This window comes from Thermobia domestica, chromosome 18, assembly GCF_964235325.1.
Source record: "Thermobia domestica chromosome 18, izTheDome1.hap1.1, whole genome shotgun sequence".
NCBI lineage: Eukaryota > Metazoa > Arthropoda > Insecta > Zygentoma > Lepismatidae > Thermobia > Thermobia domestica.
In genome coordinates, this window is record NC_137471.1 from 58,823,779 (window position 1) to 58,850,598 (window position 26,820).

The 26,820-nt window shown below is 35.6% G+C and overlaps 1 protein-coding gene across 5 annotated transcripts; it reads right to left on the minus strand.

Annotated features, from left to right (window-relative positions):
• On the minus strand, positions 1-26,705 carry LOC145674994 (glucose-fructose oxidoreductase domain-containing protein 1). 5 transcript variants are annotated; one of them, XR_014129095.1, is made up of 3 exons: positions 26,550-26,701; positions 16,683-17,944; positions 1-9,468 (listed from the first exon to the last, which is right to left on the minus strand). XR_014129095.1 is itself a non-coding variant. In XM_081745340.1 (3 exons), exons 2-3 carry the CDS (start codon positions 17,912-17,914, stop codon positions 9,448-9,450), a joined length of 1,122 nt encoding a protein of 373 aa, XP_081601466.1. In that variant the 5' UTR covers positions 17,915-17,944; positions 26,550-26,701; the 3' UTR covers positions 1-9,447. The 5 variants fall into 5 exon arrangements, 4 of the variants coding, with proteins under 4 accessions (XP_081601466.1, XP_081601465.1, XP_081601463.1 ...); XM_081745340.1 differs by having other exon boundaries at positions 16,814-17,944; XM_081745339.1 differs by lacking the exon at positions 1-9,468 and having other exon boundaries at positions 14,083-17,944; positions 26,650-26,705.
• Positions 26,706-26,820: the final 115 nt, after the last annotated feature.

Genomic DNA, 26,820 nt, shown 5'->3' on the forward strand with positions numbered 1-26,820 from the left:
GAGTCAGGATTTGGAAATTTTATTACTTCTTTGCAGAGGTATCACAACACTGAAACATGTCGTAAGTTGTCTCACAATCTAATATAAACGTCACAACATAACACAACTACAGTATTCTAATCTTTTCCTATTTTCTAAATATTTCTATTCTTTTTCTTTAACAGTCTGTACAAAAAGACTATAACTAGAGTACTTTTTTCTTTGATGTTAGCACATAACTATAAACATTTTAAAGCTTTTAGTCAGACATATACAATAAATGGAAGAATTGCTTTGATACATTTTTCTTTTCCTACAGGAATGTTACATTTCTTTTATAAATTATATACACATTATAAACGGAAAACATTCTAAAATTATGTGCAATTTGTTACTTTAATTTCAGAAACAAGTATACTTTCGATAGAAGTGCAGCAGAAATTGTATTTAAAAAAAAAAAAAAGCAATATAGAGATCATTAATTTTTACTTTCTTTAACTCGTTACAAAAATACTGGTGTAAATAATTACGTATAATTTCATGTAATACAACTTTTTCGTTTATTTTTGCTTAAGAATATTTTAAGTTAGCACTACGCAAGCAATTTCAAATACATATATTAAACGATACGGAGATCACAAAAATAAAGAAACATGATATAATATTTATTGCAACTGAGTAACTACTTCACAAAGAAAGCAACCTAAACGAGGACCCGAAATTATTTACGTATTAAGTTTTGTAATAGAGTTCCTAAAACTTGGCACTCGATAACCCAGCAGTCCGGGTAACTCGGTCACACCCTGACAGGAGGATGATGGTGAATGAAAAACACGCACACAGATCCGTTCAAGATCATAGCCGAGATTTTGCTGACGTCTGTCTTACCAGGTAAATTACTGTAAATTACATATTCATGTATAGTAAAGGCTCTATGCCTTCATAAAGTACGTACTTTTCCTTTGTTTAAGGGCAATTGGACAGTTTATTCTCCTGTATTTTTAAGCACCCAATAGTACGGTCGCAGTATAGTACTGTATTTTCTGAGGAAACACTTGTACTTATTCTTTTTTAACCCCATTTCCGATAATCCGGCATTTTCACAAATTCGGCTACCCTTCGGTACACATTAGGCCACGTTTTCGGGTCTCTACTGCACTTTTTTTTTCAATAAAACACTAAAACCGCTCCAGAGTGATCAAACCATTTTGCTTTCTTGATTTGACCACAAACAGCAGTATTATATATATATACACTTCAATGTTTAAAATATTATTATTTATCTGTTCTGTGGATTGTGAGCGGTTGCTGGTAATTTTATTTTTCAAAGTTAGGAACCCTAAACTGATTCATATCTACTGCAGTTCTTATGAACTCTTAACAAGTAATAATTTTAGTTGTACTAACTAAGAGGCTAAAATTTATTGCATTTTATTTTTAAGAAATACAAGAAGGTGACCTAAAAGTTCTTTTTAGAACGTCTATTTTACAAAATACGCAAAAGTGCAAAATGGCACTTTTTTGAGGAAGTAATATGTTTAAATTTCACTTGTTATCTGAAAGGTGAGCATTTTATTCGAGGCCAAACAATATAGGTAAATTTCACAACATTATTTAAAGCATATTGTTTAGAAAATGTATGTGGGCGGTTCAATACTTCAGTAACAAACACAATTAATATTATTAATTGGAATGTAACGTTCCTTTTCAGCATCGAGGTTACTTGAGTATGATCCAAACCAGTAGTTGGAATTTTGACCGAGCCTTTGAACCCGGAACTACATGCATTTTTTTTTTTTTTTTTCATTAAATGGTACATTATTGCAGTCATTCTCCCCACATTAGTTGTAAGGGTCGCTTAAAGAAATACGATCAATCGTTCGAGTACGTTCTGTGATCAGGCTTTTGGGTTTAAAGGGTTGAATTCATAGCCAATTCGTTAAGGATCCGTTGTTAATGCTATGTCACGGAAACAGGTGTGGTGAGTTTGATGCATAGAACTCGACAATACTAGGCCACATTCAACTAACAGTACATCTAAATATGTTACAGCGCAATCTATGGGAAGTACTAACCATCCTCCCTAAAACCGTGCCCGTCACCTATGATTTTTATCCGTACGAACAAATGGAGAGGCACTGTACTGAAAGCCAACTAAGAACCAACGAGCGCATCGCAGCTTCAGACACTCCCGATGGTTTGTTGCTGTCTAGTGTGCATGCCTTTGGTGTAGTGTTCGATTCCCGGTGGAAAAGTATTAAACATATTACAATGGTTCGGATTCCACCTTATATTGTAGGCCTAGGTCTCATACAGCCTCGCTGCTGAAAAAGAATATAAAACTTCCAACAAACAAGCAAGCTTCACTCTGACTTCTCTAACATAGATGCCTTGGTGTACAGCTGGAACGAGTATTTAAACAATTATGGAGACTAAACGAAAAAAGATTCTGCATCAAAATACTGTTCATACACATAAGTTGAAATTTACACAATGAGAAATTACGTTAGTTATTAAACCACCCAAGTTTTTATAGATATAAATGATCGATATTTTTCTTCTATAAATTTATAAAAAAGGTAGACAAACATTAACAGGAAACCATCAAGCATCTAAGAATTATCACAACCACAAAGAAATAACTCTCACAACTACTAACATCGTAGATATTTTGTATCATTGCTGAAATTATTATTTTTTTTTTTTAAATTGATTTTGTATTACATTGTACACATTATACAAAAAGTCTATCTAAATGCACACTTTCCTGTATTAATTGACTCTACACAAAATGTAAAACACTAATAACATTTAAAACGATAGTGTCTTTTTCTATAATAATAAAAACACAACTTGTTTTTCAATACAAATATATTGTTGACTATTATACAGAGTTTATCAAAAGTCTGGGTCCATAGGCCAACTCCGTTATGAATTAACAAAAATAGGTGGTTTTCAATGTAAAATGGTGGAATTTTTCCAATCACACCAGCCGTTTTGGGCTCCACACTAGTTAAGGCACCTGTTAAATAATAAAGCAACTTGCCAGTTCAGCAGGCTGTCCTTCGGCCGTCATCATATCAACAATACTACATTGTTAAGAAACGAACTTGAGTTTTAGGTTTCCTTACACAACAATGTGTACATTCACCTTGCCATTTTTGTGTAGCCTTAAGTCCCTTCGAACAACCTACTGAACTGGTAACGTTACTTTTTAATTTAACATAGAACGCATTACCAGTGTGAAGCACAAATGGATGGTCCGACTGGAAAATTTCCATAATTTTAGAATGAAAACCAACTATTTCCAAAAACTTTCCTCGCTTTCTATTTTTTCGTATGTTTGCTCATAACGGAGTTGGCCTATCGTTCCGGACTTTTGATACACCCTGTATAAAGGTTCATTCATTTCATTATCAAAATCATTTCTTGTATTCTGCCTCCATTGTTAGCTAAATAGCAGCAATCTTGTCTGCATAATACAAAATTAATCTATTTACTTAATTGCATAATACTTACACGTTGAACATTTGTTTTTTTATCGTAATAAGGAGGACAGTTACGAAACAGAATGAAATGGAAGATTTTCACATTAGTCATTATCTTACCCTTTGGAGCACACGAGTTTCATTATGAGATCGCCGTATTTTTCTACAATATCGTTAGTGTCTAATGAAACAGAAAATTGTCCAAAGATGAGACATACCAATCGATCGATTTCGTCGAACTGAACAAAATGATACGGGTTGATACACGTAGCTTTCGAGAAAGTCGAAAAAATCTTTTTCTTTTAACATAAGAAATGATCACATACGATACCTATGCCACACACAGTGTCAATCAAAAGTTTAAGATCACGGTCACATTTTTTCCTAATGTTGGAAATACTTTTTTCGGCTTATATTTTTGATGGGAATTTCTCGAGAATTTTATGGGAGATTGTAGATATGCATGTTCAGCATTAAAAATGAAAATGAAATCTTTAAGTTTTACGTCCACAGTTATGCCGACTAGGCTAAAGGAGACGGTGATGATGAGAGAGGAGTGAAATAGTGGAATGAAGAAAGTGGGGGGAAACGGGAGAACTCACGAGCACGGTGTTTATCCACCACAAAGTCCACACGGCGCGAGCTGGGATCGAAGCAGGGACCGGAGGTGAACGCTCTACCACTGAGCCACCGCGCCCCCATGTTCAGCATTAAGTTTACAATTTATCCAATATACTGCAGGAGTTTCACAGTCCCTTAAGTTCGCTCATGCACTAGTGGCAACATCTGGTGTACGTGTATTAATACAGAGCACAATTCAGTGGAAGGTGATAGGAGCATTGTGTGTTTGTGTTCTTCTGTGACAATGGGAAAAAAAAATCAATTTTTGAAGACGTGGAATGGTAGATAGTGGGCACGTATGGGTGAGGAAGACGCCATCGATAGATTGCGTGTCCAAGGAGAGGCTAATGCAGTAATTTTGTAGGGCTGCATCACACGAAAAGTTGTTATTTTACTACAATTTATATAAGATTCCATGAATTCCACTGAATACATTTTTACAACGAAAGAAAATATGCTTCCTTGTGCCTAGAAATTGCAGAATGATTGCTTTGTCTTTCAGCAGAGCAATACACATATCACAAATCTGGACGAACAAGGAAGTACTTAGATGACAATGAAATCCCTCTAATCCCTCTGTTACCATAGCGATTACAAGTCTGGACTTGAATCCGATTGAAAATCTCTGGAACACGATTGGAGCAAGAGTAACAGCCTACCAACCAGCAAACAGGAGGGATTTAATGCAAAGAAAAGCAGAGGTGTGGAATGACATTGCAACGCAAGACTTTAAAAAGTAGGTTGAAAGTATGCCTAACCGTGTGTGAAAGAATGGTTGAAAGCCCGTGGAGGAACTAGAAGATACTGAAGACACACTGAATGCATTGTGTTGCAAACTGTAGCTATGGAAACATTAATATACATAGAGGTCTGCGCGGATGCGGATATCCGCATCAAAATGAGTATTTGCGGATATATATTTCTTTTCTGTGCGGATAGCGGATAAAGTTGCGGATATGGTTTTCTACATATTTTTCCTACCTAAAAAGAAAAGCTATGAAATTTGTAATGATGGTGGAAAGAGCACTAAGAAACGTTTGTTTTGAATCAAAAGTTTTAAAACCGGTTGAAAAATAACTAAAATCAAAATGTGTGTGTGTTTGAACCTCAGTGACAGCAAAAGAAGAAGAAATGATACAAGAGATTTGTCCTTTTATTGCTGTTTTGTAGGTGAATTACATCTCTGACCTAAACAGAACGAAACGACAGGCCCCTTCGCTACTCCTCAAGTACCGCTATTTACTGAAAAAAAAAAGAAGAAGAAGAAGCCCCTTTGATAAAGCTGAAAATTTTCAGACTATTGGCCTTGAAGACGAAGAAATATCTTCAAATAAAGTTTTTCTAGCCTAAGAAGTCAGGAACCAGCAGGAACCTTAGTTCAACACACCACATCCCCTTCCATAAACTGAAAAACTGGTCAGCAAAATTATTTTTGCCTTTTGTGACAAAATGGAGAAGCGCGTAGGTCACCGAAATAGTAAAAAAAAAATCACATCATTCAGAAGTTAAAATCTAAAAAAGTACGCTCATCTTTCTCCCTCTTAAAAAATCTTCTTTACTGTTTCCTTTGAAGTCAGCACATACTGAATGCACATTTGCGACCCCACAGATTTCTCTCTTCGGAGAGGTGCCACGGACCTCAATGAACATTCCGATGGATTGGAGTTTTATAACAGCAATTGTTTCTCTCTCTCTTCTTGTGTGTATGTGCATATGTATATATGTATGTTCTGGGCCTTTGGTAAAGAAAGAAGGAACAACCAATGCGTTGTTTCTCCGACCCTGTGTGTGTCTAACAATGAGTGGGGGCTGCAAAGAAAAGCAGTAAATTTTAAAACTTCCTCTATTGTCTCTTCCCGAAATTAAAGGCATAGACTTCCTATTTCTGTTCGAAGTTATTTTCACTTCTAGTTTCAGTAAAAGCGTAGTCGTGACGCATGCAGATTGTATTGCGTTGTTATAGTGCGTCCAGTAAGAGAACGTCTCTGACAGCTCGCAGTGACATTGCCACTACTCGCGTCTCAAGGTTTTTTTCGGTGCAATTGTAGTGGCAATTTAATTAATAGTATAAGACAGAGTGATCGTGGTTGGTAACACTGGTATCAAAGTAGGGGCTGCAATGTCCCACCGCATGTGGTAAGAAACGTCAGAGACCATCTCTTGTTGGCCGTGCTATAGTTTCGTCACTTTATATATATATATATATATATATATATATATATATATAGAGAGAGAGAGAGAGAGAGAGTTTAGTACAATTGCTGGTGCTAGTGTCAGTTCGGGATATGTGAATGTGTTTGCGGTACTGAGATTAATTTTTATTTCTTAATAACGATTATTTCTATTTCGCCTTTGTGTTTTGAACAAATGCTTCTTTTTTGTGCGTAATGACGAAGTTTAAAAACTTAGTGACGTGTTCTAAAATTACTTGATAGAGGGGATATCACCTACGTGACATTATTTTGGTCCGATATCTGCATTTGAAGACCTTGGGTAAGTACATAGATCGTTCATTAATTTCTAATTTGTATTTACCCGGTTTATATTGCATTTTATTTAGCGTAGTTGGTATTTGATCACGAGGAAGCTGATATAATGTATTGTTTCGTTTGATTCAGAAAACTACAAGAGATAGCTATTTAAAATGTGTTTAAAACTATTTTCGAAATCATGACTATTATAGAATATGTAAGTTGTATGTACTGGTATTTGCTACCTCATTATCTGCGGATGCGGATAGAGATGCTGCGGATGCGATATTTTGCATCCGCGCAGACCTCTAAATATACAGGTTTTATTTCACATTTTGTTTTCATGGTCTTCACCTTTTGATTGACACTGTATTGAGATGAAACTGAGATATCTCTTATTAAGATTGACATAATAGTACTAGCAAATGATAGTATATAGTATAGTTAATGATATAGCTTACAATTATGATTAACTTTCAAACTTAATATGTTTAACTATATTCTTATCTAACGATAACAAACGTCGAGGTGAACAAAATAGTGTGCTTGAGCGTACATTTTCATGGATGGTTTCCGAGAAACACATTTTATGGCGCTAAAAAGCATGTTTATTGCCAGTAATAAGTGATAGTTTTTTTTATTTTGCTGGAATGGATTATTTCTGTGCTGTATGTTTTTTTTTTTTTTTTAAAAAAAGAATTGTCTGTCTCCTCCTAACGGTCACACACATAGTATTTGTAACTTCAGGCATTTCATAACGAAACCATACCCCGCTTGTAAACAGTGCTGCACTCTACCAGTTTTGTGTTTTTGAGCATGGTTTTGGTGATAGCTTGTGATATACAACTTTGTGCTTCAAAGGGTTAAGGTATGTTACACATGTCTCTCAAGGAGTTATTTTCTATATGTTCATCGTTAATTAACTGTATCTTTGTACGCATAGATACCAGCAGATCATAACTTTCGATACAAATGTTTGCTGAATTACACTTGAGATGCATATTTCTGGAATACCAGGCCTGTGCCATTCTTTCTTTATTGCCTTGTTCAAGTGGCAGGAATGAGGAAGGAAGCTGGCACTGAACAAAGAAGGTACAATCACTGTACTCATTTGAGAACGCGGAACGAACTATCAAATCCTGGTCTCCCTACTACAACGCAAGCACTATATTTATTTTCCATCATTCAAGATAAAACGTATGTAACCTGGTTTACCCAAACAACATCTAGTACAAATATCTTCGTAAGATATGGAAAGCTCCTAAAAATATTTTTGAACATGCGGAGCATCAACACACAGTTACATACAACGACACTGCTTCTACACTTTCGCATCAATTTTGAGAACAGTTTTCCTAATAAGTTAGAACTTTTTTCTTTTAAAGTATCCTTTAATCTAGAATATCCATAAAAATTAAAATTTATACAATAATAAACGTATCTTCCTGTAAGAGTATTCTTTTCTCCGTTAGGATGCAAATTTACCAAGCTATGTGAAGTACTCTTATCGATAGAAGTTAACTTCCTGGATAATGTACGCAAGATAAATAACGTTTTTTCTTTCTCCAAAATATTTCCAATGTAAGATCGTTCTTATGATCGTTCTCAGTCTATCCACTTAACAAGTGACCCATATTTTTGTATATATATTATTTTCTTTCATAGGAAGAAGGGAACTCTTGTAATGCTGCACCTAAATTCATAAATTCAATATAATTCTTTAACAATAAAGTCAGTAATAATTTGTTTAAACTTTTTTTTTTTTTGCTTAATAAGAATTTTGTAATTAAATCAAAAACAAGCAATCTCAATCTGACTGAATAGTAAATTGTCAAGTTTTAATTCAATTAACATTTTTAATGGAAAGTAGCCTTTATTATGATATTTTACGCTAAGAAGTAATATTAATGATTTTGAATAGCATTTTTTTTAAACTTAAAATGAAAAAGTACTTTGTACAAACATTGACAGTATATAGGGTATTACAAAAAATGTACCACAATATTTTGAGAACACTTCCCTCATAAAAATAATAAGGAAAAAAAAAAAAAAACTTATTTGAACCTGTACTCAAAAGTGGATAGTTTCGGGGTTATAGGGTGCTAAAAACGTGAAATCACTAAACTTTAGACGTTCATAGCTCCACTACTGTGGGACCTATCGTAGTCGGGTCATAGACATCATTGAGGAACTGGTATGTGAACTATCCAAATATGCATGTTTAAGAATACTCCAGTACCTACACACTAATTTTTTAGAGAGGTAGGTGTATTTGGATAGTTCACATACTAGTTCCTCAGTGATATCTTGACCCGACCACGATCGGTCCCACAGCAGTAGAACTATGGACCTTTAAAGTTCATTTTTTTAGGTTCTCGGCACCCTATAACTACTAAACTATGTACTTCCGACCACAGGTCCATATGAACTTCTTTTTCCTTATTTTGATGTAAGGAATCTACTCCCAAAATCTTGTGGCAAATTTTGTAACACCCTGTATATCCGTTTCCCCATCCATAATTATTCTTTGAATCTCTCATTGCAATGATATTAATTTGACCTCAGTAATGTTAAACACCAATGGAACACCGAAGAAATAACACTAAACAAAACCAAAATAAGACAACAAACAAAACAAAAAAAAAAAAAAAAAAGTTGTTTTGGCCTGTCTATCATTTCTAATAATAACTCTGCGCTTCAAATTTTAAAGACTGTACACAAAAAACTTCCACTGTACAGAAACTGCTTTTCTTGCAGACCGAAAAAAAAAAGAAAAAGAAAGAAAGAAAAAAAGTGATCCTACAAATCAAATTCTAATAATACAAAAAAGAACAAGTGTGCAGTATAAGAAATCTGTCCTTCCTAAACACTGATTTTGGATGCAATGATTACCATTTGGAATATGTTACCTGAAATATAAAAGAAAAAATAAACAACTTCAAGAAAAAAAAGTACAAACTACGAAGATTGAGCGATCTCATCATTTCCAGAATTTGTTGTAAATCCATTACCATGTATATATATTTTTTAATCAACAGAACTTATTTTCAATGACATTTAAAATTTCCATACTGAAAATATAGCCAAACGCTCTTACTTCAATCTAATTTTGATTATTAGGTTAATTAAAATAATACTCTTAGCACACAATTTGTAAAATTTACATGAATTACGGTATTTTTATGCGGAAAGCAATTTTACGAGCCCAAATCCATGTATACATCAAAATATTTAGCCCCAAAAATAATTGAGACCATCTACATTAGCAACTATCATTTATACTTTTCATTCAAACTTACTGGTTTAACTCAACAATTATTGATTTTACAATAGAATTATCGGCCTATTTTAGCCATGATGCAAGGTCTAACTCTGTTTCTTTTCAATATAATTCTAAAAATTTCCATGAAGCGAATATGTGGATAGACATGGGTAACATAAATCAAGCAACATTTTAACTTATTATTATGACTTATTTGTTCTTTTATAAAGGCCAGTGTTCCACGAGATCAAAATTGGAGCCATATTTTTGACATGTCGTTCAATGCAAACATATTTCTGCTCAAATATGCTTTTAAAAATATAGAATAATCGCCTAAAGATGTACCGTATACACATAAATAATTCTATTACGAACTTTATTTTTTACATCTAACTCCATGCTGGAATATATAATTACCAAGAAAAGAATAACTTAAAACCGAATTTTCTTTTATACATTTCCTACGGGGCAAATATGATTTCACAACCTATCATGAAAAGTGGAATCGGATATTCTACCTTTCACAAAGAATTTGATTTACTCTTACATAATATTCTTGTTAAATAAATACTATCCAGTCATATCCCCGACAAATATTACTTATCTCACTGACAAGACTCCCATCATTTTCTCGCTGTATCTACATAGCAGCCCTTTCTCTTCCAGCCACGAGTTCCGAATGTTGTCTGTGGTTTCTGTTGCAGTTACCATTCAGATTTCTGCCTAAAAGTCAATACCTTCAACAAAAATTATCCTTTGAATATCATGTTTCGTCTACTAGAGAACGGAAAAAGGAGGAACTTCATTCATATGTTCTTATATTATCTCCCGCTTCTAGTGTACTTTTCACAACCTATTCTTAAGCATAAAATGTTATACAGTTTATACAATATAATATGAGAAACTTTCTCACTCCATAACAACAATGCAGCTGCAATTTAACTTAAATATTAACTTTGTCAGTTGGCAATGCAACTAGATTCCCAGTTATGTCTTCTTGTTACGTATGTAGCTGAGCTATTAAACACCCACAAAATTACTGCACTTTTCCCTGAATACTTACTAGTAATATTAGTATTCGAGTACATTAGGTATCTACAGTAATTTTTTAACGTGCAAGTATCACTTAGCAAAAAGTTACAAGCAACAGCTATACCTATAAGGAATTCTTTATCACATTAACATCAGAAAGTTATTTTCTCTAACGGCAAGAGTAACATGATTAAGTCTACAATGTTATGTAAGTTAATCAAATATGTATGTTTTTACATATATAAAAAAAGCTTTGCAGAACAATAGGCCAGAACATTAAATACAAAGGAAGATTCTTCGCGTTTATGTACAAACAAACAGAAAAAACACCCGGAAACCTCGATTAACCCTTCAGAAAAAGCCTTTAACTATCATTTAGAAAGCTTTAGCGGGTAGGCATGGGCCTACCCAAAAATTTTGAAAAATATATGAACGCTGAAAGATACAATAAATATATTTTTCACTATTAACGGTAGATAATTATTTAACAAACAGCATCACGCATTATTGTAAAAATATTTTCCTACTGTCATTAATCAATCAAATATGTATATGTACCCATAAGCGAGGGACCAGGCCTACTCAAAATCCTAAAGCCGCTCCTGTCAGAAAGGCATTTTGCTCAGTTTCTGTAGATGTTTTAAGATGTTTCCAAAGAAATTAATTTGAAAAATTTCTATTACGTTTAAATTTTCGTATTGACAAACAAATCGAATTCGAACTTTTGTAGTTTCACGATCCAACACAAATCACACTCTGAAAGGCACGTCAATTGAGCAAGTCATGGGACATCATTATCGATGATTTCAAAGACAAAATTTTAAAAATATTTCTTTCAATCTTTGCATCCTAGGAACAATGGACTTTAATTACAGTCTTGAATACACTCAAGAAATACATTGAAAATTAATTCGCATTTTGGTTTTATTAATAATTTTTTTCATATCAATTTGAAACCCATAAACAACCTTATTCCTAAACCTTTCTTTATGTTTCGAAGTTAGACCGAGATAGAGATTCTGATAATGTAGCGGAGGACAATATAACTGAAATGAAATCTTTAAGTTTTACGTCCCACGGTTATGCCGGTTAGGCTAAAAGAGACAGTGATGATGAGAGATGAGTGAAATGGTGGAATGAAGAAAGTGGGAGGAAACGGGAGAATCCCGAGAAAACCCACGAGCACGGTGTTTGTCCACCACAAAGTTCACACGGCGCGAGCTGGGATCGAACCAGGGACCCCAAGCACCGGAGGTGAACGCTCTACCACTGAGCCACCGGGCCCCCCGACAATATAACTGAGATTCTGAAGGTTGTGTAATAGTAGTGATATTTGCTCCCTGCGTAGCATCACCAATTTGAATTCTTTAAGTTATCTCCTTCATATTTCCTCAAGTAAGGGGAATATGCAATCAGTATCTGTGAATTCAAATGAGTTTATTAATACAAGTCATAATCAAGGTTGCTCTAACATTTGTTAGTAAACTCTCCTCACAGCATCAGTTTGAATATCAAAGATTATTCAACTATATTTATAGATATTTCTGGGCATTACCAGCACAGCATTTGTGGCCTTAAGCCCGTCACGTAGGAGGGATGACGTCCTTCAGCGAACACACTATCCGTGGAGAGAAGAAACCGGGTTGGGATCTGTATGTTAGATACCATCCCAGCATTTGCCTGGTTAAATGAGGAAAACCTAGGAAAAACCTCACTCAGGTTGAGTGGCTTGAACAAGCTGTTATACCTTTCTGACTGAGTCTCCCCATAGGAAATCGAAGCCGGGACTGCTCGCACCAAAGGCGAGAGCATTGGCGACTACGCTACGTGGGGTCACCCAATCAAGTATAAATGAAGCAAGTAGGTTATTTTGGACTAGCACGGAAAATGTGTAATTTTTATACTCAAAGAGAAGTATAATACGCGCTTAAGTTCACATAATATCCGAAGCTTCATTTATGCTGGACGCATTATAGTTTACTGATGAATCAACATCGAAAATTACGGCTTTCTCCAAACCTACTACCGATTTTATTAATTTCATAGATCAGTGTGTCATTTAATGAGTAAAGTGTCACTATTAATTTGTCTTGAAAAAATCACAAGAAATACTTCAGGTGCAATACTCCATGTACTACTAACTCTCATTGATAATAATGACAAATTTCTGCATTCCTCTTCTAAAATGGAGACTACCTAATCTTAATTTACGCAAATGGTTGTTTCGTATCAAGGGAAGTGAGGTACAAGATAAATGACTACACAGTACTGCGTAAAATGCTCCCTGTATATAGGGACTAAGCTGAAACTGAAATCTCACTCTATTTCGCGAAAATAAGGGGAAAAAAGTTTCTGACACTTCTGAATTATATTTAGCAAAAATAAATTTACTTCTGTTTTGATCATATCACTACCGCTACACAAGTACACATTTCCCATTTTGTTGACAATGGAAGAAGAAAGAAAAAAAAACTTCCACATTTGGTAAAAAATATTATAGCGCAGCTTAAACTAACGTCTTCACCTCTGTCATGCTAACTAAAACATACTGTAACTTTGTCACGGAAAGAGCTCGAAAACCCTTGTTGTAATTCAACTGGAATCAGTGACAAGAAGAATCTTCCTTTGTATCAGCCCTGATTGCTTATCAGTCCAATAATGTTCATATTACAAGTAATAAAATAAATGCAAAATTGTTTTAATAAGCAACTGCTTCCAGTATAAATGCAATTCATTACAACATAATTACTCAGTTCAACGACATGCACATGCTACTTATTTCAACAGCTTCTTTTTTCCACACTTTCTTTTTTTAAACTGACAACGAAACCCCAAACGGTGTAGATTACTTCCAATTACTGCACCACCACCCAACGAATTCGTCCAACATAGTTTACAAAACAAATCGAACCACACAGTATCTACATTATTTTGATTTCTACCAACATATACACATCAATTGGTTACAGAATCTAATAAATATAAATAAATACTGAAGTAAAACTATGATAAACGAAGTGATAATTCTTTTGTGTATAAATGAATTGTGTACTATGCTTCCGCGAAAAAAAAAAAAAACTACAATATAAAACTACAAACACAAACTGATATTATCACACATATTGACAATTATGTGCCTCAGATCTTTCATAGGGTTACAAATGATGTGACACTTAACATTGTATAAAACCAAAGCTATTTCATAGACAGACATCGCAATATGTAGCAGTACAGAGTAAAAAATGGAAGCTGACCGAATTATGTCAGCATCATCTGTCACGTCACATGGTCAGTTAAACAAAATTGTAGCTGATTCAATTTGTGTGACTGAACTTGGAAAAATAAATACTGTTACTGATATTTAGATCGAAAATATGTAAAATAAATTCCGTTACTGACATTTAGATCGGAAATATGATGAAGTACCACTGATTAGCAGCCTATCCACAACGGGAGCAAGAAATTTTGGAAGAAAAAGATAAATCATAATACAGGGCCGGAGGCACGGTTCTGTAATTCAGTTTTTTTGGGGTGCAAGATAATCTGGTGGGGAAGAGCCTATACTATACTGTGAGAGTTGATCATGCATAATGGTCTGTGTACCTTCACAGGGTGGTCCAAAAGTAGATATACAGTCCCGTACCGATCGGCTCATGGCATTTTATATCATTTACTTATTATTTTCGATACAGGTATTAATTTAGTTTCTTCATTATTTGTTCTTAATTGCTTTTCATTTATGCCGTAAGTTCGGAATAGAATGAAGCAAATAAATTCCTTCAATTTAATAAATTGATCCATGAAGGATGTATACCTACTGTTGGGCCACCCTGTATAATGGTGCCAACTGCACCGCATTCAACCCTAGTTGTGATTCGGAGTCAACGATACTGACAACTTGAATGTTGTATGAAGATACAAAACTCAATTCAACTCGACACAAAAATCAATTCAACTCAACGAATGTTACTTACAGTTTAAAATTTACGTACTTAGCTTTTTCCCAGAATAATTCACTCCAGCGAACATATTCAAAGAATTAGGTTTATCTTCTTTAGTCATACGCATTAAAAAAGGTTAAAGAAACGCTTTCCTTGATATACACAATGTGGCAATTAAGAAACAAGACTGACCTTTTTTGTGCAAAGTCTTTCATATTGGTGAATCTTACGTGACACCTTGAGAACAGATGAAGATATTTCCAGCTCCGCTCGTCGCCGCTATGGCGCACGACACAGCTAAGTATAGACTGGTATTGTGATACCTCGTCACTGTTTCAACAATGGAACAAACAGTAAATATCAAATTCTGTGCGTGTACGGAAAGCTCCAACGGAAACATTTATGCTGAAAAAAAGTTTATTGGAACAACTGTGTTTCTCGCTTACTTGTTTTTTTGAATGGCATAAGAGATTCAATGCTAGCAAGGAGTATGTGGAAGATGACAAATGCCCAGTTCCACGGTGTTTGTCCACCACAAAGCTCACTTAGCGCGACCAGGGATAGAATCCAGAACCCCATGCACCAAAGGTGAACGCTCAACCACTAAGCCACTGCGGCCCCTTAAATACCGTCAAAATCTTGACTTTGGTTTCTATACAATATTGCAAGTGTCTTATTTCATTTTCCCTGTCGTTTTAGTTCGCAGGACATATTCCTTAGAAGATAATAATATAATTGACTTACTGTATAGTTGTTTGTTCAGTTACATAAAGCTTCCAATAAAAAAATAATAAAAAGTAAGCGCATATTAGTGGTTCGTGTACTTCGTGCAATATTCTCTGTTGACAGTTAATTACAGAAATTTTCATCTACAGTTTGCAATCATACTTTCTTTGTGTTAAAAGCACCCTACTTGTAGTATACCTATGTACGTATATGTACAAATCATTTTGAACAGTGACTAATGTAAATACGTGCAACTTCAGCAATTAGATAAGATACTTGTTTACACTCTTTTACCGATGATCCAGGAAAAGTTTAATATTTTTTTTTTTCTTTACAAAAGGTAGAATTGCTCCTTATAATATGCAAAAGGCGATTAGCTGGAATGAGCACAGCTACTTTACGAATTATATAATGTTTCTTTATATCTGTTATACTTCAACTTTTCGTAAAATGAATTAAAAAGAAAAGAAAGAAAACTGTATGAATACTGAATACATTGCTATTGTAGCTTTAATTTAGGAGTTACGAAGTTTTTGTTATTTTACTTATCTCCATATACCTGCACATGAAGCATAGAAAAACAGATACACTAATTTATATACCAACAAACAAGTAAATGAGAATTCACGGAGCTCCTTGTAGCGTTATTTTCTTTCAGGACGAAGATCGAGTTTGATTCCTCGTGGCACCTAATGCCGGTTTGGGTTACGCGTTAAACTTAAGGTCTAATTTCGTATTTAAAAAGTGGTAGCACATTTGTTTTGTCTGAAGTTAACATTCGCTTTCGAGAAACATTGAATTCGATTCACTTATGTTTCCTGGGATGGAACTCAGGATCAAAAGTACAGGAAGCACGCACGCTAGCCAGTTAGGACTGTTAATGATGGCTGTTGTTATTTAAACTTTAAAAAATCCATCAATAAATAACAATAGCGAATTTTAAGGGATAAATGTAATTTAAAATTTATTTTTATCATGGGACGAAAATCACTCATACACATTTAGGACTTTTTTTCTGGCTTAGTTCCAGTTATGGCACTATCATACTGCCAGTTTTTTCCACGTAATTTCTATGCTACAAAAATGTCACAAGACTTGAACCATATATTACGTGTTTTTTTTTTTTTTTTTTTAAAGGTACATCAGAAATGAATGATATTACCTGGATCATCAGTAAAGAATCTATGAAAGTTGTTAATAATTGTAGCTAGTATGTCACATGGATATTGCGCTTCTACGAACAGCTGCACTGAGCAAAGGGTTAGGATCAGGCTCTTCGGTCATAATATTCACCTTTACCCATTCTCTGTTCCTACTCGACTTCTTCAAAGCATCAATCACTGCCTGAACATACTGGCCATCTTCAAACGTTGCAGCTAAGGCCACTGGTTCTTTTATCCAACCCTTTTTGTCTTCAACACATTGAAACGCCTCTTTAAGGGCACCGATCATTTTAAACAAGCCTTTCATATAAGGACGTGGAAGCACATTAGTTGGTGGAATGCTTCCGTTGGAGCTGGGAGGTATTTGTTGCAGATCTTCAATATCCAAATAGATCACTTCCTCTTTCACTGAGTTGCTTTTACGGCCGTGTAAATCTCCTCCTCGCACTATGAGATGCCCTTTCGTGCCGCAAACAAGAACTTCTTGGGTAAACGAACCTGGAAGATGATTATTCAATGTTGTGGTCACTAAAGCACCATCACTTAATTCCATTTGAAAGCTGGCAAAATCGGCACTCGATATCTGCCGAATGCCTTTGATTTGATCAGTTGTCCTCGTGAAAGTCCTGATAACTCCATGAACCTTCACTGCTTTTTGATTCGTCAGATATGTAATTATATCAATAATATGACTGCCTATCAAAGTCAATACACCTCCTCCCATTGTGTCATCGCACAACCAATTGTATGTCTCATCTATGAGACTCCCCATCTGCACTCGAACATCACAAACAGTTATTTCACCTACATATCCATCTTGAATGGCACGTCGCATTTGCATAAACGCTGGCAAAAATCGGAGACTATGATTTAAAATGGAAATTAGCGATGGGTAGTACTGAGAAGCATGCACCATTTTGAGAGATTCACTTTGGCATAACCCGGCAGGCTTATCACAAAGAACATGCTTCCCAATGCCTAACGCTTTGACAGCAATCTGTGCGTGAAGACTAGGCGAACAGATAATAAATATAAGGTCAACGTCTTTCCTTAAAAGAACATCGTCAATTTTGTTTGTATAAAATGGTATTTCTAACTCCTTCGCCACTTCCTCGGCAGCATTTAAAGTTCGTCCCCAGATGGCTTCGATTTTAAATCCCTTTGCTCGAAGGAAAGGAACTATCACCTTCACCACGTTACCAGTCCCAAAGACGCCAATTCCCGGTAACATTTCGCTGTTCAGCACTTAGATTTCCATTACCTAAAATATCAAAAAAAAAAGTGCATAAACATTTTGTATGGGATGATGTGAATGTAAGGCATTAAGCCGAAAAATAAAATACTAGTAATTCCATGGTATGAAGAATATGATTCTCAATAGGATGGCCCATAATTGTGTATATGATGGTTGGTTGATTATAGTACAGTAGGAAGTCGAAAATCCAAACTAATTGGGACCACAGGTAGTTCGGAGTTTCAAACAGTTCGGATTTTGAAAATGACCAAGAAAATGCCATTTAGGCTTAAAGATACTGTACGACATGCTCTTTTATCGATGCAATTGTTATATAATACATAGAGTAATTACAATACCGTACGTAAGGCTAGTTACATTTAATGTTTGTGAAGAACCTGCTCATACACTAAATTACACTGTTTTAGTAACTCACATTTAAAACTTAACTTGTATAGGTCTAAGGGAAAATAAAAATATGTATGAAAAACAATTACATATGAATGAGTTTTTGTAAAAACACTGAATTCACATAACGCCGACGGACAACCCTATTGTTTGTTTATCACTAGCGCTAAGACAAAATGTAAAAAGCTTCTAGGGACCGCGTTCGGATTTTTGACGTTCGGATTATCAACGTCCTACTGTATTTGTAAATCTGGACAAAAAGTTTCGATATGGCAATACTGTGTAGTCGGAGAGTGGGGATGACATAAGATGAAGCACCGCCACACTATGCTACAACACCAGTGTAGGAGTGGCTGAACGAAACATTCCCGAACCGTTGGATTGGTCGACGTGGGTCTGTGTAATGACCAGATCGATTTCCCGTTCTGATACTACGTGACTTTTTTCTTATGCAATGTTTTACAGGCCAAAGTGTATCAACATCACATACGCAATTTGGCCGAACTACGGGACGCAATTCCACACGATACCACTACGGATCTGTCAAGCTGTTTGTGACAACGTTGTTCTTTGTCTCCAGGCATGTATTGATTTAGATAGTACATTGGTGGACCACGCCATGGAGAACAGAGATTAACATTTTTGCAAAGAAAGGTATGACAATAATGTGTTTATGTTGCTAGTTTCTTCATCACGATCTTTGAAACAGCATATAAATAATTATGAGCCACCCTGTATTCAACTACGCAGTTAAACAGAAAAGTCTAGACGCTGAACTGGCAGAGATTCGAATCTCAGTCTTCTGCGTCCTGGGAGATTCTTTTTATCAAATGAACTACCAGCGACATGACCTGATTATTTTGTTTTGAAGTACAAATACAAAGAGGAGCATATAGTTAAAGTCGGCGCGGCCACATCATCCTCAAGCAGCGTCAAAGGAAGAACACCATTGAAGTAACCCACATGTTTCTTTGCTACACGTGAGGAATATTTCAAAAACAAGTCCTAGTTGAGGGTGGTCCTGCGGTTGACCTGTCGGAAAAGCAAGTGCTGTTAAGTTTTTTTGTTGTTTTTTTTTTTAAATCCTCTTGTACAAACTTAGTCAACACAGTATTTGAACTTTATAGTTCCATACTTAATATGTTGGATTACTTCAAAAGGACTACTTAAGTGTTTTTTTTTTTTTTTTTTTTTTTTTGTTAGTGATACTATTGTTATTATTGATACATATTAACAAAATGCATCCATTTTTAATGTACGTTTAGTGATGGCAACAATGCGTCACCACACATGTTTTGTTTGTTTGGAGTGTTATTTATGAATACAGTTAGGGTAAATTTTCTCTTGAGTCTAAAGGAAAACGAATGGGGACGATCTGAACACGTCAAGTACACAAGGGTAATTTTATGAAATACTACTGGAATTAAAATAATTATATTCAAAAGACAACTAACGGGATGTAGTTCAACAAACAACTGTTAAGTTTTCGGAAAGTATCTGTACTGAAAAGGCCAAAACGGACACAACACAATTTCCTGGGTGATTTAAGGTAAGAAATCTTTTACAAATATTTTGACCTTCTTAATGTGTGGCAGTCATTTTTAAGAGTAGATAACCCTTCTAGCCATCATCCTTCGTAGAAAGGCAAACTGCGATGGACATATCTTGCGAAGAAATTGTCTTCTTCATACCGCCATAGAAGGAAAGATGGAAGGAAAGCGAGGTATACGAAGAACATAACTGATTGATGACTTGAAAACAGAAGAAAATATTGGAAGTTAAAAGAGGAAGCTAAATGGTGTAGCTATGTTATCACCTTTATCATCAGTTATAGCCAATTTCTATAGGACTGTTGGAAAGAAAGGCCTTAGAAACAGCTAAGCTGAATCCAAAATATTGGTTTCCATATGTAAATGATACAATCATAGCTTGGACACATGAAAGGGATGAATTAATTGAATTTTGAAGTCACTTCAACAGCATACATCTCAACATTAAAATAATAATGGAAATTAAAAAAATAAAGGAAGATACCGCTTCTGGATATATTAATTTTGACGAAAATTATTTTATCTTAGAGTTGCGTGTATTCGCACTTCATTTGGACTTTTAATTTTCATTTGTGAAACTGTTGCGAATTTCTTCGGGATAAAGCAGTTTCAAATACCATGCGCGTACGAATCTCCTACTTTTATTTTAATCCATCTTCTTTTGTTAAGTCTTCGAAGCACAACTGAGTCCGAAAAGCAAAAGAGCACACAACTCTAAGGTAAAGTAATTATATTTTACGATAGTAGACGTTGCGTGAAATAAATGAAATAATTAATGTGTTATAGTTAATACCTTATCAGATTACTTGTGAGTCACTGATTGGGCCGAAGGAGCATAACTAGCATCTTTATCGAAAGAAAAAAAGAAGAGAAATTTTCCATGGCATTCCTTCCCTCGCAAACATTAGACCGTTTAAAACATTGAAAGCAAATATATTTATTTACACACAAAGAACGGTATAACACATGTGCTTCATATAAATATAAACTAGCAAAGGGCATGTAATCTAACATTATGGAGGCTAGTTGCTGAAAGGGCAGTAAACTTGCAGTTAAACTGAGATGATAGGTTTTAAAAGGTTCAGTAACAAAACACTGCTGTATGTGTGTAAGATTTCCTCTACATAAAAACCGAAGATATTTTGTGTAGAAAATAATTTACTTGTGAAGTGCTAAGACTGTCAAACGGTAGAAGGGTTTCTATCTGACAGAATGACATGATTACACTTCACAGCTGTAATTGCTGTATTTACTGTTACGTGAAACTGCTGTTTACCTCTTGCAAGCTTGCGATACAACTTAAACTGTTACTTGAAGAATAAAAAATGAAATGAAATCGTTGAGTTTTACGTCCCACGGTTATGGCGGTTAGGCTAAAGGAGACGGTGATGATGAGTGATGAATGGTGGAATGAAGAAAGTGGGAGGAAACGGGAGAACCCCGAGAAAACCCACGCACACGGTGTTTGTCCACCACAAAGTTCACTTGGCGGGGGCTGGGATCGAACCCGGGACCCCAAGCACCAGAGGTGAACCCTCTACCACTGAGCCACCGCGGCCCCTACTTGAAGAATACTAGATCCGGGAACTATCAGATCGTTTCCTTTCCTTTTAAGGTTGTCAATTGGTATAGTCCATAGAATTATTTACGAATAAATCGACAGATGGTTTACATACTTTACTTTATTTTCTTTAAACAGTTGAAATTCTACCTTAGAATCTAGTTTTCCTAGATAAGTTTCCTTTATTTGATTTTATTGAGAATAAGAGGTAGATGTGTACAATGGTGCAATGTAACGAGGAGCAGGCCACTGCATAATATATACAATCTTACAGTTACAATTTCATGAGTGCTACTGCTACTATAGGGAAGTTAGTTTCCTTTCTTAGCGTAACGTCGAGAATAGGTAAAACCGAACAATTTTTCAAAATTCTTAATTCAGATATCTCGTGTGTTCATTTATTTTATTTTCATTGCGCAACTTTTCTTTTTTCTTTCTTTCTTTTTCTTTTAAATCGAGTTTTCAGGTTTGGTTAACTCTCTTGGAGTCGAAATAGTGTGGTGGAGACGGCCTAGAATATCAGGGATGATCTTGCATCGTGGATGTGTACCCGCCAACTGCATTGAGCTCAACTCCCGGTCGTAGTTCGGAGCCCACGTTAATAGTAGGTCCATTCTTCATAACCTCACTATTGTACAAGACATAAAACTCAAACTGAAAATAAATAGTAAGACTATTCATGGCTTTGGATTAATTGTTTTAACAAAAGAGACACTGACCAAAGCTTAAAACTTTACTTTATTTTAAATTATAATTTGTAACTGTTTCGGATATCTAGCATATCCTTCTTCAGACACGATCGAAATTAATGAAAATACAGACATATATATAAATTTATATATATAGATAACAACATTTATATATATGTCTGTATTTTCATTAATTTCGATCGTGTCTGAAGAAGGATATGCTAGATATCCGAAACAGTTACAAATTATAATTTAAAATAAAGTAAAGTTTTAAGCTTTGGTCAGTGTCTCTTTTGTTGAAAATAAATATAAATAATAATAAAAAAAATACTAAAAAGTTATCTTCGTGACAGCGAAACAAACTTCGAGTATTACATACAATACACACTGGGTGTCATAAAATAACCAACACAGGTAAAAGGTGGGATAAAAAAGAAATGACGGGGGTGAAATGCAGAGAAAATGGATGTCATAATACAACGAACATTGACGAATAATGGGGAGTGATTGTGCGGAAGAACTCGCGATTATGCTGCCCTCACACAACTTCGTAAAGTACTAGGCACGGGCGAGGACTACATGAGCTCACGGAATTGTTGGCTGACAGTCGTGTAGAATGCAGAGTTAAGTCTAGTGGAGTGAAACAGACGAATATGGCAACGAGAATCATTTGCGGGATGAATTACGTTGACGTGCCATCAGTAGATTGGAAGCAGGGCAGCGTCAGGCCGACGTGGCCCGGTGGCTCAATGTCGATCGAGCAGTGGTCAGCAGATTGTGGAGCAAGTTTCAGAGAACGCAAAATGCCTCGAGAAGTTAGTGGCGGTCAACCGCGTGTGACATCGGACAGGAGTGATCGATATATCTGTTTGAAAAATCGAAGAAGCAGATTTGCAACAGCAACTCAAGTGCGTGTGGAGGCTGTTGCTGCCATCGGACGTTCTCTATCAACGAGTACAGTACGTAGGTGACTTCACGAAGCTGGGTTGTATGTGTTTGTACCCCCTACGCGGTGTCACAAGAAGCAGTGATTAAATTGAGCAAGAGCGCATGTGAATTGGACCCAGGGGAAATGACAGTCAGTTTTCCTTACTGATGAGTCTAGATTTTCTCTGGACAATGATTCTCGACGCAGATTGGTCTGTGGAGAAACAGGGATCCGTTAACATCCATCCAATATTTTTGAAAGGAACAGATATGGTTGTGCAGGTTTGCTTGTGTGAGGTGGCATCTCGCTTGGAGGAAGTACTGATTTGTATGTTCTACCGTGTGGCACAATGACAGCTCAGCCTATAGGGATGATGTGGATCGTCACGTTGTATCCTTCGCATATGCTAGAGGTCAGAGGTTCATTCTACAGGATAATAACGCTCGTCCCCATAGAGCGCAATTGGTCGATCAGTACTGGGAACAACACCGTATTTAACGAATGGAGTGGCTATCGAGGTCCCCGGAACTTAACCGGATCAAACACACGTGAGATGCTCTAGAACGACGCATTGCAAGCCTTGTACCCCCTCCACGAACTCTCCAAGATGTTCACCTGGCTCTTCGTCAACAATGGACCAAGATATCAAATGAGCTGGTACAAACACTTATTACCAGCATGAGACGACGTTATGAATCCTGTATTACTATGCGCGATAAACGTAACGAAAGAGACTGAATCTATTCTTAGGGCGATGAATTAATTGATAAAAAAATCGTACCTCGATACCTCCTACCGTTTTTTTTCTTTCTTTGACACCTGTTGACAGATGGATTGACATAGCTGTTCTACAAGACTTCCGACACGTATGCATAGTATACTTTGGGAGTCTAAACTTTCTAATCTTATTACTTACAAGATATACGGGGTTCTTGTTTAGAACATAAAAGTGAAACAAAGATAAAAGGTCTTTCAGAAATAACAGTAAGCTACCCAAACTCACACACTATATAGGCCTAATCATATTACCACTTCATACATTACAGGGCTTTGAGAGCAAAGAAAATTTAGTAAAATAGTAGCTTCCTCTAGCAGTTATTGGCTCCAAAAAGGTAAACATACTAATGTACGACGTTAATAATTAATAGTGTTTAGAATGGCAATGACAATCTGATCTTTTCACACGTATCGGAAGTTTTATCCGCCACCAGCAAAGAAACTAAAAATACATCCGCAAAAATTTATATTGGTGCGGATATCTCCATCCACGCAAACCTCTAACAATACACGCATTCATTACATATTTATTTATTTATTTATTTTATCATTATTAAATTTATTCCTTATTCTTTCAACATTCAGTTCTTATGAATGGAGTTGCATTCCTCAATGTAAATACACTTTAGGAGAATTCATGCAATAGGGGTAGGCTATAAATATAGTGCTTGTACCTGTCATTAAAATTGTACCAGAAAAAAATAAATAAATAAAAAACAGTAACCAACTTGTGCCAAGTGACCACTACAAGCGAGCATGGCATCCAAACAACTCAGGGCAGGAGCTCAGGCGTGCATCTGTAAGAAGCCGGCGCGTCAGCGACAAAGGTATGCACATAAACGAGGACACTGAAAACCACACTAAACAACTTGTGCTAGGTGGTCATTAAAGTGAGAACGGTATCTAAACCACTAAGGAGAGGAGAACAGTTCACTGACGATGCGTATACTCGTAAATGAATCTATTTGGACTCACTCGAGCAGACGGTTCTACCAAATTGAAAATTTATAGCTAAAATACGATGTGAAACATTTGTCGTGAAGGAACGAGAGTGTAAATAAAAGTAATTACTGCCCGTGTACAGCATATTGGAATGAATTATGAACAATAGTGAAGGCACTGTACGTATAAATGTGCCCTTACACTATCCTCGTTTATGCGTATACCCCCCGTCGCTGATGCGCCTGCTCCCTATGGACGCAGCCCCTCGCTACCGCCGGCCCCTTGTTGTTTCCCTGCCCTGAGTCGACTAGATAGTATTCGTGCTTTTTAGTGGCCACCTACCACAAGCTGGTTCGTGTTTCATGCACTACTTTTTATGCCATACGTATACAAGATTTTATGCTTTGTAGTCATACTGAACACTCCTGAAGTCAATCTGCAAGTAGTAATGGAACTCCTCATTTAATGCATGGTCTGCTAAAAGAAATACAAAGCTCTAACCTAACTGAAAATGTTAAGAAGAATGTTAAGTTTGGTTGAACCATCTGCTCGAGTAATGCCATCTATTCATTTGCGATTATCCGTATGCTTCTCCTGCCTTCATTTACACTTTTACTTACAAATTACAAGAATAAAACTTCCTTACACTAGTTACAATAACAAACCAGGCATCTGTCAGTTAAGATCACGACGCGGTGCTAATAGAGGAACATAAATTGTAAAGAAATATGTTACCTGATTTCACAATAAGATTGTATTAGTAACCAAGGATGTTAAAGAAAGATAGTGTACCTTCCAACTATCCTCGTTTATATGTATGAGCAACGTCGTTCACGAACCTGCTCTCTGCGGACGCACTTTCGTACGGGCCCTTGACCATATTGTTAAATAGCATTCGTGATTTGTAGTGGCCACCTAGCATAGGCCTAAATTGATTTGTTTTCTTAAGAATGTTCACGTTTTATTCACTTTAGTTTTTATGTCATATAGCCACACACTATTTTTATACTCAGTCCTCCTAAAGTCAATCTGGAATCTGGATCTAATAATGTAACTCCTGCTTACGAAAGAAGAGCAGTACAAGGCATTTTAAGGCAGTAAAATATCTACACGCTGATAGATCAACATTATATTTCATATTCATCATGTAAATATCAAAGTATGAGTCCCTATTGTAATTCGTTACTTTTTCACTTCCATTTTGATTTGTGTTGACTTTTGTTTTGGTACCGTATATAATTTGCCCTCTTATTTTTAGATTGATTCGTGTCTTTTTTCTTATTCTATTTGCTTTTTCCTTTTTTTCAGTCGTTATATCGATAACATATTATTATAGAAGTAATAAAAAAGGATTAATTTCAACTGTTAAGACTACTGTATTAATACTAAAGCTTGTCATGAACTGACACAGAGAGACATTCCATTACTAGTACAAGAGAAACCAATTAGGCATTGTTTACAAATTCGTATATTGAGCACACATGTGTCTTTAAACTTAATCTGTACCATTTTCAAACACTGGACATATCACTACACTCTTAAGCAATCAATTTTGCTACATATGAAATAGTGATGTGATTGTTTTTGCTACATACAGTTTCATCTTATTTAATTATTCTAGTAACACTATCACACAAAAACAAATTCAAAACACGCCGTAACGCCTTGGTGAACCTACGTCGAAAAATTGTGTGCCAATTTAACGGTACTAATGCAAAATTTGCTATATTACCAAATGTGTTACCGATTATAATTATGTTCAAAGAAATATTCTAACCATTAACATTTTAGAATAAACTCCAATTTCAATTAATTTCCTCACAAACCACATTCATTAGCCACTTCCATCTATATCACAACACAACCGCTTGAGTCACCTCATTTGTCATTTCCTTGCTTCGTGACGTCTTAAACTTCTGTGCTTCTACTTCAGTTGTTTTAGCCTTGAAATAATAACCTGAATAGGGATTTTTGTTTTTAAAATATCCCGCAATTCTCCCGGTTATTAAAAATGTAGTAATCGAAATTACATAAATGAAATGAGTTTT